The sequence below is a fragment of the Magallana gigas genome, chromosome 2 (assembly GCF_963853765.1).
Source record: "Magallana gigas chromosome 2, xbMagGiga1.1, whole genome shotgun sequence".
In the NCBI taxonomy this organism is placed as follows: domain Eukaryota; kingdom Metazoa; phylum Mollusca; class Bivalvia; order Ostreida; family Ostreidae; genus Magallana; species Magallana gigas.
Genome location: NC_088854.1, coordinates 15,372,029 through 15,388,365, shown reverse-complemented (window position 1 = coordinate 15,388,365; position 16,337 = coordinate 15,372,029). Strand labels below are relative to the sequence as shown.

The 16,337-nt window shown below is 32.7% G+C and overlaps 1 protein-coding gene across 1 annotated transcript in view; it reads left to right on the top strand.

Moving 5' to 3' along the window:
- Positions 1 to 20: 20 nt before the first annotated feature.
- Positions 21 to 16,337, top strand: part of LOC105325083 (uncharacterized) — a 31,574-nt gene continuing 15,257 nt past the window's right edge. Inside the window, exons 1-7 of the mRNA XM_066075218.1 lie at positions 21 to 131; positions 5,331 to 5,504; positions 6,092 to 6,202; positions 6,627 to 6,740; positions 6,966 to 7,103; positions 7,300 to 7,419; positions 8,309 to 8,566. Of these exons, the coding sequence (XP_065931290.1) occupies positions 86 to 131; positions 5,331 to 5,504; positions 6,092 to 6,202; positions 6,627 to 6,740; positions 6,966 to 7,103; positions 7,300 to 7,419; positions 8,309 to 8,566 (961 nt within the window). The 5' untranslated portion in view covers positions 21 to 85. The remainder of the gene's footprint in view (positions 132 to 5,330; positions 5,505 to 6,091; positions 6,203 to 6,626; positions 6,741 to 6,965; positions 7,104 to 7,299; positions 7,420 to 8,308; positions 8,567 to 16,337) is intronic.

Below are 16,337 nucleotides of genomic sequence, written 5' to 3'. Positions count from 1 at the left end.
ATTCAAGAATAGACCGGTATATATTTGATAGATATTTTGGTGCTTTCTCATTGTTTTAAAAGAATGGGTCGAGAATAAAACGACAATGTGGATTTCTTTGTTTATGGTGAACAGTTTTTTAATTTCCGCAAGTAAGTAAATTAACAATGTAATTTTAAAAATTTTCTGTTAATTCTTATTTTTAATCTTTGTGTTCGATCACCGAACAACGTTAACTCTTGCAACAAAGACTTGCCTGGAACAACAATGGTCCCGTCAACGATAATGATCAATTGGTTAAAATAAAATATATCTTAATATAATACCTAATAACATTGCATATACTTATACAACCAAAAGCAATTAAATTTCTTCAATTATATAGTAAGCAAATATATAAATCAAATCATAAATTGTAAAAATTAGGATCTTTTTAACTTCGAACTTACTTTTTTGTTATTTCTACGAATATTTTCCTACATGTAAAATTCCACTTTGCTTACAGTGATCATAAATGATTAGAAACCTGTTAAACATGATAAATGAAAAGATGTGTTATCACCCCCTAAATTAAAAAAAAACAACTAGCAAGCTCAGAAGGTATATTTATGTGTTTTAACCCATAAAAATCTTAAAAACATTTTAGCTCAAAACGTTCCATAATGCGAGACTTTCATGCATAAAAAAACCCGTCGCTAAATACAATATGAACTATGTATATCTTGTATAATGCATAATTAAACTTTTCATTTATTCGAAACTTATTTTTGCTGAAAAATTTACAAATATATTCTTGTTATGGCCAGTCGGGTGAAGTTGGATTTATTAAGTCCTTTTCGCTCGATCATTGTAAAATTTGGTAAAATATATACCTGTGTCGCTTAACGTGTCATTTTGAACTTGTATTTCATTTTTGTAGCGCTTACCTTGCTAAAGTAACAATTCTTGTAAGATTTTATTTTTTATAAAATCAGGTAGAATTATAATTTTTTCTATCAATCTCGCATCTAATATAAACACCAAATAAACAAGCATTCTAAAACTGTTGTTTTATTGAAGCTTATTAGTGCTACATATACACTACACTTCACAATTTTTTTTATTTTCTACACTTTAAAGTGTAAAATTTACACTTTAAATTTTGAATTTTGCAGATTAAAGTGTAAAATTCACGGATTAAAGTGTAGGAAATAAAAAAATGTGAAGTGTATATATGGCACTAATACGCTTCCGTACAATACATAGCCCAGTTTTAAAACAAATCCGTTTTATGTGATATAAAAGGGAATCGAGAGAAAATTTGGTGGACGATTTTCATTACGGGCTACCGGAAGGCGGTCCGTTATTTGATACACATTTAAATATTGTTACTGCGTTTCTGCGGGATAGTTCTTTTTTAATAGAATTAATACTATGCTTATTTTTATAAATTAAAAGTAAATTTGCATGTAGAAATATGTGTTATGCCTTTTAGAAAATATCACATATTTTTTGTTTTACTCGTAAATGAGAAGTAGGTCATAGTTAGTAGATTGTCGTATTTGGCGCGTTGTTATCGAGACTATATAATCTATTCGGAAAATTTCGGAGTTTTTCATTCTTTAAACAATGCATCAGGATCGGTATGCGGGACATACTAAAAACCTGAAATACTTAAGACCTGAATGTCATTAAATTTTATATAAATGATATATTTGAATTTCCATGTGCCATGTCAAATAAAATGACTTTGCGTGTGTATTTATTATATTTTCATGTAAAAAGTGGTAGAGAATATCATGAAATGACATTTAATTTTATATCAATTATTTACGCAAGAATATGACAGAAATGAAAATTTGACTTGGCTGGAAAATTTGAACTAATCCATTTTTAGCTCACCTGAGCTGAAAGCTCAAGTGAGCTATTCTGATCACTTTTTGTCCGTCGTCCGTCCGTCAGTCCGTCTGTCCGTCCGTCTGTCCGTCTGTCTGTCCGTCTGTAAACTTTTTACATTTTGAACTTCTTCTCTAAAACCGCTTATCCAATTTCAACCAAATTTGGCACAAAGCATCCTTATGGGAGGGCGAATATAAATTGCAGAAATAAAAGTCCGATCTGTATTCAAAGCTGAGAAAACCTTGAAACTGTAGAAAAAGGGGGGTGCATTTTAAAAAATCTTCTTCTCAAGAACTACTGATTCCAATTCAACGTAGTTTAGCATAAATTATCCTTATGGGAAGGAAAATATAAATTGCAAAAATTAAGGTCTAATTCTGTTTCAAATCTGAGTTATTACAAAAATAATAATAAAGGAAAGGCGTGTTTCAATCAGTTTAATAGCTTCGGATTCGGCATCCGGTAAAATGGGTAGACAAGACTTGGCCTGGGCAAAACAAATCTGCAAATTATTAATCTGCCAATCTCATTAAAATTTCAGGATATATGATGGACCAGTATATTTGTATTTGCTGTAAATATTGCTGCAAAATAATGCGTATTTGGAATTGACGATTGCCGATCTGCCCCGGCTTTTATTTTGCCACGGCCCGGGTTTGCGTACCCATTTTACCAAGTCTCGTATTCCATACATCTAAAACGAGGTTCTTTGTTTAAAGCAGCCATGACATTATACGAAAAAGGGTCGATCTGACTATGATGAATTTGCTTGTTGTGCAACAGTTCGCGAATGATGGGAAATTTTTGAAACATGCAAAATATATTGGTGCCGATTTTGTGTAGTAAATTGAGGCTAAATATATCAACGCGTGGAAAGTTTTCACACATGACGTTGGTGTTAGCTTGTTCTGATTTTCGTTTCGTTTTCATTATTTATGCTTTGTAACCTGGGAACTATCGTCTGTATTTCGTGATTTTTACGTATCAAATCAAACAGAGACTTCGGTAAGTCAAACAGTTAACTGTTTACCTGCGCAAATTAAGCAAAATCTGATGTTTCAAAAAAGTACTGAAATACAATTCATTCTATCGGTAATTCGGCATCATATTTTGCGTAATAGTAGATTAATGCAATAGGTTTTGTTGAGATGCTCGGCATTTTCTCGAGTTTATTCAGTTTAAATAGAGTTTGATATCGCTGTCGGAAATATGTAGGTATATACATGTACATGTATATATATGATTCATTTCGAAAAAATAAATTGTGTTCTTTATTTGTTATAGTGCATGTTTCTTGTGTTTTAATTGTGTACAATTTCTATTTACTAACCATATTTGAGTGTTAAGCTTCGAATTATAAGCAAGATACAGAGATTTGCTCACAATTCTATGTTTGTACACAGATCTTAAAAACTAAAGATTAAAAAAGTAAAAAAATTGTCAATATTTATTAAGAAAATTTTCAAAGTCTCTTCTTCCAGAAACTTATTGTATTGTAAACTTAACTTTTTTTAGCTCACCTGAGCCAGTCTTCTTCTCAAAAACTATTAGGCCAGGAAAGCTCAAATTTGAGTGGAAGCATCCTCAGAAAGTGTAGATTCAAGTTTGTTCAAATCATGGTCACCGGGGGTAGGGTGGGGCCACAAAAGGGGGATCATGTTTTACATAAGAATATATATAGAGAAAATCTTTAAAAATCTTCTCAAAAACTATTGGGCCAGAAAAGCTCAAATTGAAATGGAAGCATCCTCAGGGAGTGTAGATTCAAGTTTGCTCAAATCATGATCCCCGGGGGTAGGGTGGGGCCACAATTGGGAGATCAAGTTCTACATAGGAATATATAGAGAAAATCTTTAAAAATCTTCTTCTCAAAAACTATTAGGCCAGGAAAGCTCAAATTAAAATGGAAGCATCCTCAGGTAGTGTAGATTCAAGTTTGTCAAATCATAGTTCCCATGGGTAGGGTGGGGCCACAATTGGGGGATCAAGTTTTACATAGGAATATATAGAGAAAATCTTTAAAAATCTTCTTCTCAAAAACTATTAGGCCAGAAAAGCTCAAATTTGAGTGGAAGCATCCTCAGATAGTATAGATTCAAGGTTGTTCAAATCATGGTCCCCGGGGGTAGGGGGCCACAATTGGGGGATCAAGTTTTATATAGGAATATATAGAGGAAATCTTTTAAAAATCTTCTTCTCAAAAATATTTGGCCAAGAAATCTCAAATTGGCATGTAACCATCCTTAGGAAGTGTAGATTCAAGTTTGTTCAAATCATGGTCCCTGGGGGTTGGGCGGGTCACTAGGGGGATGAATTTTTATAGATAGAGAAAATCTTTAAAAGTCTTCTCCTCAAAACTATTAGGCCTGGAAAGGCCATATTTGAGTGGAAGCATCCCCAGATCATATAGATTCAAGTTTGTTTAAATAATAGTCCAGGGGTAGGGTGAGGCCACAATGGGGGATGAATTTTTACTTAGGAATATATAGAAAAAATCTTTAAAAATCTTCTTTTTAAAGAATTTTTGGCCAGAAAGGGTTTAAACATGTGTAGAGGCATCCTTGGGTAGTGTAAATTCAAGTTTGCAAAATCACAGTCATTAGTGGTAGGGCGGGACCGTGATGGCGGTTTGAATTTTTACATAGGAATATAAAGAGAAAATCTTTAAAACTAATCTGGGAAAGTGTTCAGTTCAAAACTCAGTACTTAGTGTGAAAGCAAAGGTTATGCAGATTTAAGTCTGATGAAACCATGATTCCCTATAGAAAAATGGGGCCATGAAATGGGGGAGGGGGGGGGGGTATATAGGAATAGAGAAAAATCTTCTTACAGGTACAACAACAAAAGGGGCTTGGTATTTACCAAAAAATAAGAGGTTGATAAAAATTGGCAGATTTTCAATTTTTTTTAGCAAGATCTACTGTACTCAGTTGTCAATATATTTTGATACTGTAATGCTAATTTGATCAGAATTAAGGCAATTGTTGCTCAGGTGAGCGATGTGGCCCCTGGGCCTCTTGTTATTTTAGTATGAGGTCTCTTGAAATCATATATTGAACTAATGCATTCATTCAATACAATGCAACAACAAAAAACCAAAATGGTTTAAAATACATAATCTCCAGGAGAAAAATGATGAACTTTGTATTAGAGTAATGTACAAATCATGCAGCGTCTTCTCCATTCTCATACTATGGCAATTTCCGTTAGAAATGCTTAAAGTGACGAAATCGATTCTTTATGATAAACGTAAAATGTTAAACTTCAAAACAAGTTGCTGAAGGTATATTAAAATTTACCATAAATATTAGAGCAACCAACTCTTATTTTTTTCTTTGTGGTGTGTTTTTAAGTAAACAACCAATGATTCATACAACAATTATATTTTTGCGGCCCATTTGACGCTTGCGTCAATATATGATTTCTTGTTTAATGGTGAAACTGCTTAGTATTAGGTTTATCGTTGCTTGCAGGTACAGCGTACAACTTTGTGTGTAAACCTGGATGGAATTACCGACATGAAGATTATTGTTACATAACATTTCTCAACTCTCCAAGTACCTGGAGTAGTGCGCGTTCTACATGCCATGCACAGGGCGGGTTTCTCGTTGGTATAAGAGATAACCGAAAACAGATTTACATACAAGGTAAATATACAAAGGCTTTTGTTTAACTCATATTTTAGCTATAAAAAATATAATAAATTTGATTCTTTTTTAAAAACAATAAAATGTTTTCTTTGGATCGCTACCTTCATAACCCGCATGAAACATCAAAGATTTCATTTTACTGTTTATATTTACATCTTTCTTTTAACAAATTAATACATTTATTGTAAAAATTAAGTGAAATTCACTAAATTACTGTTAATGTACATCAGGATGTTAGCTACAAGAAACAGTCAAATCGTCTCATATGGGGTTTTTGTCTAATATCATAATGAATATTTTGTGCAATCCTTGGTTTTTCTTAGGTTGCTGTAGATTTGGACTAATCGATAAAAGGGGCATGTAGATTTCAGTCTGCATGACTGTTTCTATAGAGTTATGAATTAACTATAAGAAATAGAGGGAATCATACTCGGTAGATGTAAAGATTTTATTGCAGTGCCATATTCAAACAAATTATATTTTATACTAAGAATTTAGTTTTGAATCCAATAATGTCCTAAAAATGTATTCTTTCATCAATCTTCTGATTAACATAACGAACAAAACTTTCTTAAAACTCGTAGCACTTGCAAATGGAGCGAGTCATCTTTGGACCGGTGGGAATGATAGATGGCGAGAAGGGAGTTGGTACTGGGATGAAGGCGATGTCATCTATTATACAAACTGGGATAAAGGTAAGAGAATCTGGGGATAAACGTATATAGTTCTAATTTCAATTTCGATGTGTATGGGTAAACACTCCTTATAAGTATTCTTATTTAGTTAAAGTAAGCTTTGCTCTTCGTGCTTTTATTTGTTTTGGAAATTGAGTTTGCTTTTTATACAGTGACATCATTCTATAAACGGTGCAAACATAAAACACGTTTCAATGATTACTGTTGCTTGCAATCTATATTATACATACTCTCTTTTTGAAATTATTGTTGGAAAATAATGGCATAAAAAGTATTTTACAACATAAGGCATTATTACTAATAGTAAACAAGAACTTTGTTTATAGTAGTCGATATTATTGAAAAAAAAAATCTGATCAAATCAAACATCAGTGTTTAAAGAATTGACAATAGTATTTTTTTTTTCAAAATAAATTCTCTCCAGGCGAACCGAATAACGATGATAGCGAGGATTGCTTGGAACTGCGTAGCGAACATTCTTGGACATGGAATGATGAATCGTGTGGTCAAAATAGACCATTCATTTGTGAATTACATGGTATTTTAACAATAAGCAAGGCTTTATTTAAAAGTTATACTTAAAGAAAAAGTTAACCGCCAAACGGTATATGTTGGCTTACCTTAAACTGAAGTCATGATTCTTTAATTGTTGATTTTGCTATTCACATATACATGTAAACATTGTTTATCAAACGGAAATCAAACTCACAATATCCAAGAAATATACAAACGTATATGTACTATGTATTTCAATAATTTGTAGCTTGTCATCTCCCAGAGCACTGTGTAACTACGACTTGTACAAACACTTATGACTACCAGTGTACTAAATGTCAAGACCAAGGCTCAACAGTTGAACATTCCCTCTACTGGCCAAACGCAGACAGGAAAGTTTGCGAAGGTTGCCTTTTCCACATTCGGAATTAATTATATTATATAACACACAAAAATGAAAATCTCGCAGAAACTCTCCCCCTCATTTCCACAACCTCTCTAAACAATCATTTTCATTTCCACTATCATTGTAAACAAAACATTTGCAATAATGCTCATCACAGGAAACAGAATTTAATATCGTTATAATAATATACTTACAGCAACCTGCTCGTGGAAGGAGAACTGGTGTTGGCCCGGAACGTGCGTCGGACACTTGGCAAAAAATTGTGTTTGTAGCGTTGATTTCTACAAGTCCTCTTCCAATCCTGCTCGTTGTGAGCGTAAGTCAAATTGAAATGAATGCAGATCGTTGATGATTGGTGGAAAAGGCATAAAAATGCATATATAAGGACAGATAAGATACTGTTAAAATTATAATATCAAAATATCTTATAATATGTTAAAAATTCATTCAAAACTGTTTAATACTTAATACTGTTTGAATATGTTGATTTAAATTGACGTATGCCTATCAAAACCTCGAAAAATTGTCAATTTTTTTAGAACTTCCATGTCATTTCTTTAATAGATTTGGTCTGTGCTCCATATTTTGTTATAGTCTTAATAAGACCTAATGGAAAACAAAACTTTTTCAATCAACAAAAACGTGGAGAGATGACCCATTACACATTAAAAATATCAATTTGTATCTCAACAATCGAACGATTTTGGAAAATAATACAAGTCCTTAAATTCGTGACCATAGTCGCATGTATCATTTAAACAACCCTATTATTGTGACTTAATTGGCTCAGTGGTTAAAGTACCAAACACTAAGTAACCTGATCGAACTATGCTTGTTTTTTGTGGGTTCGATCCCACCAAAACTTTTCTCATTCGTTTTCCTTATTGATTGTTCTTAAATATTCAGAACTGAATATGGTTATAAATTGTGCTTTAGCAAACTTGTATTATAACATTATCAAATAGATTTATCGGAAATTTTTTTGAATACGAAATTGTTTTTCCCGACTTAACCAAATGGGAATTTGCGCCTACCCCCCCCCCCCCCCTTCCCACATCTTCATATTAATTTATAGCAAGAATCATGTTCTGAGTTATTAAGGGACTGCCATGAAAAAATGACAATTATATCATACTTAATAATCTGAACAGCCTTCAGGTAGGAACAATAGCCTTTTAAAATGGTTTTATTTTGCTACTTTCTAGTTTTGAAAAAGCCTCATATTGAGACATGTCGCATTGGGGCTGAAAGTGATAGAGGCGAGGTAGGTAATTCTACATCACACGGTGAGTGTCAAAATGAGGAGTCGACCTACATCAACTTCCAGCCGAAGTCAATGTCTTTCAAACTCATTACGGCGTTTGAGACCCCCAAAGGTTTGCCAGAGAAACCGACACACATCCAGGAATATCATTTTGGTGTAGTTCACGCAGAAGTTTTGCTCTACAAAGAAAATATTTATGGTAAGTGTGAAAATTCTATATCGATTTTAGATTTTGTATTGCTTTTCTGTTAATCGCATCTAAGTCCAAACTGCTGAAACAATAACTGTAATTTATATATATATATATTTTTTTTTACAAATTCACAGTTATTTTATTATCATAAAAAGTTCTCGTTTATTTGCACGTAAACCCTGTTCGTGAAAATACTAGTATATATCACCGATGTCTAAACAGGACAAAAATTGACGCAGGCGTCAAAAAACCGGCCGTGAACCAATTGTTTTTCGGAACAAAATATATTTGAAATGAAAACATATTTGATTGCATGAAAACTCCTCTCAAAGACATATGAAAAATATGAAAGAAGTTGTGTACATCAGCCCAAAACATTCATCAACTCATGTATATCTCATATGTTATACGCTTTTAAAATATTTAGGAACCCAAAAGCTAAATTTTGAAAATTAACTAGACTTTGACCCGTGTGTGCACGGGTTGACATTGTATATGATATCGAACATTTACGAAATAAATACATCGACACACCGTATTGTTTACATAACAAATCTTTAAGCCTACAATAATGCTATTAATTTCACTACACTCTGCTTATTTAGAATAATTTAACTGTGTCTCGGGACAAGCCTATACCACAGTAAAACTGCCTCACATATACCCGTAATGTAGCAAAACACTGGCGTCGGAAGCAAATTGAAAGGGGGGGGGGGAGGACTACACTGATCCTCAGAAATATTAAAAAAAAAATCCCAAAATCATCAAAGTCCTAATCCGGGGGGGGGGGGGGGGATACCTATACTATCAAAAGAAAAAAATCTTACCTACCAATTTTTTCTTTCTCAAATCATAAAAATCCTAATCCGTGGGGGGGGGGGGGTTTATACCAATAACACCAATAAAATCTTACCTACCAAAAAATTGCAAAATCGCTCCGAAACGGTTTTGAAGAAAATTAATGAAGATACATTAAAAATAACAGTCCAATTATTCATAATAAACCATTTTGAGGCTTTAAAAAATACCTTTCAACTAAAAATTTAATTCATATTAATCAAGAATTCAACACTTTCTCCAGTAACGTTTTCAGTCGCTTCGACTAAACATTCGGAACTATCGGGATTTTTCATAAGTTAGAGTTATTTCCCGTATTTCCTTTGATGAACAGAATATATATATCTGACAAATTTTCAATGAAAATTTACACGTATTTGTAATATCGTTTCTGTATCCATGCAAATGTGATATTGTGGAAACAAAAACTAAAGAGCCTCCCGTTATTTAGCGTGAATGTAATGCACATGCGCAAAATTGTAAAATCCGAAAAATCCACATGATTTCCGGACTTTTTAAGGGAATTTTCGTTGATTATTAATTAGCGAAGCTTGATTGAGAAAAAATAAAAACAAATTGGCAATCTTCAAGTGCCAATAATGTTTAAAATATATAAAACAAATGACAGTACTCTTCCGATTTCTCGGTATTAAAGCTCAAAAATTCGAATCTATTATTTTAATATAGTAGTATTTAAAGCTTAAAAATTCGAATCTATTATTTTAATATAGTAGTATAATATCATTTATTGAAAATTAGAATAAATCAAAATGTTTGTTTTAAGTAAAACGATTCCAATTACCAACATGACTTCATACTCGATACGTACTAGCGCAAAAATATTTTTCCTTTTTAGTTGAATTCTTTTATACATGTATTTGGAAAACTATTAAAATACAAAGAAACACTTTGCAAGATGTTTTAATTAATATATTGCACTTCTTAGGATTATTTTTTCAATTCTCTATTGGTCTCTTTCAACTACATGTTCTTTTTAAGCTAAGCTGCGTAGTAAGACAAATCGCCCGATTGAACTAGACGTTCATAATAACTCTGCAGGGACACACGGATATTATTTACATTCACACGTGTATCATATAACCGACTGCCTTCTCGCAGCTTAATTTTCATACTTTCAATATAAATACCAAATTAAGAACGGTTGTTAGTTCATTAATTATTTGGACCACCTTCAGATTTAGTGTTACTTTAACCTACAACACGTACAGCAGCTATGTATTAATTCATTTTTGTAAAAAATATTAAAAAGTATCGATTCAATCTCATACAACAAAAAATGTCCTATGTATTTTCTTTATTATGGTGTACAATTAAAAAAATCATCATAGATATGTGCACATGTACTGACAAGTCTAGAATTTATATTTAAAATTCGATCTCAATGTTTTTAAAAAATGAAGTGTTTGTAATCTTTCAATTCGTCGATCAATACACTTCAAAGCCTTTATCTGTTCTTAAATGCGCCAATGTGTCCTAAAAAGATATTGGTATACAAAAGCCAGTCCAATTACGTTACAGGTAAATTCTATTTCCCTGGTCATTGCAATCGTCTGTAAAACTTAAATGTTGGTCATACACTTTTATGAGAGCATGCTAATGTTTCATTGAAATACACCTCAACAAAGACTCACCAAATTAAAAAAAATTCTTTTAAAGTTTCCTAGACTGGATCTTTTTAGATCACCTGGGTCACTCGGGTGATCTGTTGTTATTGGTGTGTTGTGTGTTAACAATAGACCTTTTTAGTATGATGCATCTTTAGGATAAGGGGAACATAAATTTCATTACTCTTGCCCCAGAGGGGCCATAGGGGCAGGGCAGAAAAAAATCACATTTTTTCAAAAATCTTCTTCCCTACTTCTGCACATCTGAAAGAAAAACTGAATTCATAGTTATGTAGACAAGAAAGTTATCTACCAAAATTATAAAATTCATGTCCCCCGGGATAAAGGTTTTGACTCTAGGCCGCCTTTAAAACTTTGCAGTTTTTGTCGTTACTAAATAGTCAGATAGACTTGTTAACAGTAAAGTAATAATTGGTTAGTCAAAATCACTGATGTGTGGTGCAATGATTTTTGGATAAATGACAAATGTTGTCACTATATGGGTTGTCTCATATTTGTATGAGAGAATATGCAGTGTCTAGGAACTCCAAGGATAAATAATCAAGGTTGAAGCTCTGTTAGTGAAACAATCCTTATGTTGATTATTGAATGCAGAAGTGTTGTATAGAAAAATAATATATTGTGGTATATTCTCTAAGAATCGCTTAAGATTGGAATTGGTAGAAAGTTAGTATTGAGGTAAATACTGTGGAATGACAAGTTGGATGCAAGTGGTCAAGTGGCAAGTTGTTTAACCAAGTTGTTAAACCAAGCAGCATAGCCAGGTAGAATATGCTGGCAGTTAGATAAAAAGTTGCCTTGCCAGGTTGTAACGACAGCTCTGTATATAATTTAATTCTGGTTGTAACGCGGCATTTGATTGGATAGAAAAATTTAGTTAAATTTGTATAACCTGGTTTGCACGTCACAAGACACGTCACAATGCACCAACGTACTAATTCACTTGACGTTACGTTTGAATTTTGAACAGATTTATATCATTTTTAAAAGTAAAACGGACTCAATTTGTACAGCAAATTCCAGAAAATTAAATTATAAGGAATGAACTTAATATCTACCCAAGTTATACTCGTATAACCTGGGTTGGAGCAATTTACGCTTTTTTATAATCCGCTTCGCGGATTATAAAGCGTAAATTGCCCCAACCCAGGTTATACGAGTATAACTTGGGTAGACATTGCGTTCATTTCTTAAATATCTTACCTCCTGCTAAATTGTAAGAAAATCATTATCTAACAGAAGTCACGTGGGGGCTATGTATATTCCATACATAGTCAGTAGAAAATATTATCCCCTTCGAGCATTATGACGTCATTTTCGAGCATTATGACGTCATGTTTCGTACTCAGATTGAAACTTATAGCCTAATATTACTATAAAAGCTTGATTTTCCATTGTTTTATTTACTTTTTTATCATTTAAAAAAGACAGTCGGTAAGCGGTGCCCATTTTTACCCCAATGAACCCCAATGAACCCCAATGATACCCCAATGAACCCCAATGATACCCCAATGAACCCCAATGATCCCCAATGTTACCCCAATGATACCCAAATACACCTAATGATACCCCTATAATACCAAATGATATCCCAATGATACCCTAATGAACTTTGAAATATTAATACCCCAATGAAACTAAATGTGTGCATAGTTAAAAGATCTTCCGCGCAAGCATGTGAATAAACACCGGACATTTATATAATTAATATCAAGGGGTTTTTTCCTTTTTGTTTTTGTTCATTTTTGACCGAAAGTTTTCTTAATTCTTTTTTTAAAAACTTTTTTAAAATTAAAATAAAAAATCCAAACCATGGCTGAATATTAGAGGAGCTGGCAGGGTTTTAAAAAATCCACACTGAAATGGATGATATATACAATTTGTTCCAATGTCAAATTTCTCTATACTAGTAATTTTTTATTACTGTCCCAAATAAGAATTTAAAGCAATTGGGGAGCAAAAAATAAAAAGCAACTGGGGAGAGAGGGGGTTATCTCATTCAACTTTCCTTTCTCTGCATTCATCATTTATTCGTAAAGACGTAGAACACAATCCGTTCACTGTTTATAATTAAAGTATAAGTATTAACTACCAATCTGCCGTGCATCTTCCCAATTCAAGGGTTTCTGATCCGCAACGCTTCTCAAAAATCGGTTTATATATAGCGAAGCGGATCAGAAACTCTTGAATTGGGAAGATGTCTGTCATGGTATAAAAATGTAATTATCAAACGCTAGCGTATGCGTGTTTATTTGCATCAGATTTGCTTGATCCAAAGTATCAGTCCAATTGTTAACTCGCCTTAAACATCCGCGTTCATGAAAATTTATACACACCCCACCGACAATCTTCAATTGTTATTACGCATCCCTTTCCACTAAGCATTGGCTATTATGACGTACAGTTCGGTATGCGACGTTCAACTCCGATCTCCGACTGTATGTCGTCAAATTATTTTAAGGTCAAGATCTAGTAAATGAAAGGTGCCTACAGGTTTATGAAATTCAAGATATAATTTCTTTTAATGATGCTTCATAACAATATCTTTGTTTCATAGGGTGTACCAGGGCTTAGATTTTTGGTAAGCGCAAAAAAAATCTTGTTTTAAACAACCATTTTCTATGAAGTATGAAGGATAAAAGCAACATATCTCGGAGTTTTGTCCATTTATATCTAGAATGCCTACAGTCTCTCCAAAACGGCACTAAACAAGCTCTTGACCTCCTCTTTAAAATGATGTCAAATTGAATATAGGTACCGGGATTACTTTTCCCGTGATTTAATATTGAATGTCAAAATATTATTTTCTATATAATTACTTTAAAGCCGTAAAATCCGGGAAAAGATTCCTCAAATCAATTATGACGTCATAATGGTTCCAGCACCAAAAAGATACTCGGGAATCATTTATTAAGGGTGTTATTTACTCAGGGTTTGAGTTCTCAAATTCCGATTGTTAAAAAGTTCAATGTAATGAGTAAAATTTGTTCTAAACACAAAAAGTATTTATGAAATGAATTATTATTGACAAAACATTCAATAGTTTTACTTTATTATGGAATTATGCTCAAACAAAAATTGACTTTTAGCCAAACAGAGGAAATTCGGACTAAATTTTGCAGATTTTGCTTTCTGCTAAAAGTTTTTTGACAGTAGTCTAATATTAAAAGTTAGGATTTTATATTTAAGTCTACGTAATTTTGCATATTTTCCGTTGGTTTTACCTCACTTATTCATTAAAATAATCTTATGGCACGAATAATAATAATATTGAAAAATGCTTAAAAACGATAAAAGACATCATATCTCAAAATTTTGATTATTGACCTCATATAAATTTTATGCCAACAGAATAAGGTCAATATAAGTAGTTCATTATCATAAATGTTTTTGTATTATCATCATTCAATTTTTTGTAAAATTAAATCAAAAATGGGTAGGGATTTGAAAATTGATAGAGGAAATTCGGACTGAATTATTTTAAAAAATTGATGCTGAAATATTAATGTTGTGTATTTATTTAGTGCCACTATCATTCGTAAACTGTATCTTATTTTTTAAAGTGTTTAATTATTTGTAATATTTTTATAATTAAGAAAATCTCAATCGTAGTGTAAAATTTTATGGGATTTTTCTTGAATTTTCAATAAATATTCAATGCCCATTAACTCAAAAAGTAGGTCATTGACCTACTTTTCTGAAAGTGAAAAATAACAATACAAGCAAAGGTCTATAACACACAATAGATGGTTTTTCATTATCATCAGTGGATTTTTTTTTCATTCTGAGTAAACGTCATCCTTAAGGGCGCTTTCCATTTACGTTGCCTCGCCGGCGACGTTATCAGAAAACGTTGACGTTAATGGAACGGTTGGCAACGTCACAATGATCAAACGATGACGATTGCAGCTTTTAAAAAACTGTTACCTATCTTAAAATTTGATCCAAAAAATTTGGCTATTTGCAGTTTCAATGTCTTTCAATGTAGTGAGACAAATTGTAGTTTTGGAAATTCTGGTTTTGTAGAATATGATAACATCGACGTCATATTGTTTCCTAATCGGCAACGTTATATTGCGTTGCCACAATCGCTCATCGGCGACGCGCGTGCCAGCAATCGGCGACGAAGGCAACACCGGCAAATCCGGCAAAGCCGATTAAATGGAAAGCACCCGTAGATCTTGACCTGAAAAGTCGACGTCAACTTCCATGGCCGGGCGGATCCAGGATTTGAAGTTAGGGGGTGTCAGTTTTAGGCAGGGGGTTTGGGGCCTCCTTGAGGCTGGAGGCTCCTGGATTATAGATATTTTGTACGGAGAAGTCTTCGAATTTTTTACTTTTGTGAAATTTCTTTATTTAAAAAAGTATTTAGAATTTTTAAAGATTTGTAGATTCGCCCTTGGAAGCTCCTGGATTCTAGAGATTTGTAGGGCGGAAATGAAGTTTTCAAATTTTGACATTGTGTATGGTGGCATATCTCTGCCCCTTGTGTGCAAGTTATTTTTCTATCTAATATGTCGACATGCAAGATAAATATGTTGACCAAAACCCTCTGCCTTGCAGAAATATTAGAAATATTCTTACGAATGGCTGTAAATTAATCTGTTTTAAAGAATCAAGTTTAATGGGTGTAAATGAAGTTTTAAAAAAAGATAACCATAATAAACATGGAAGAGTCTGTAAAAACACTAGCTAAAATAACCAATTACTTAAAGGTGCATGAATGACTGTTCAGATTTAAAAGAGCGTAACTAAAATGGGCAGTTATGTCAGAGAATGCTTATGCGTGTATTCAAATATGCGCAAATTGAATTAACTTGTTTGTTCGTTAATGAGTTATATAATTTAAAACAAAATCGGATGTTCGATAAAAAGGTTATCATGAGAAAATATTGAATGAATGTAAATAAAAAAGCGTTATAGTAATTGATATCCAAATGTATCCCGCTGTACATAATGAACCCCACTGAGGCTACAATAAATCCAAATATGTACCCCAATCAACCCTATATTAACAATGGACAGAATTATGTTAAAATGTAGTTAATCACCCAATGAATATTGTGTTTTCGATTACTAATTAATTACTGTCGGTCAATTACTTTATCCAATGTGATCGTTGTTGTACATTTTTATGGTAAATATTAATTTTCTTTGCACCTTGTGAAATTTTCCTAGTTCAATTCAATTTCTTTATTGCAAAAGACATACGTCTTATGGCACATATAATGGTGAACAATACAAAAAATATACTAGGTAAAAATGGACACTGGTGCTTGAGGACAGGATCGCCC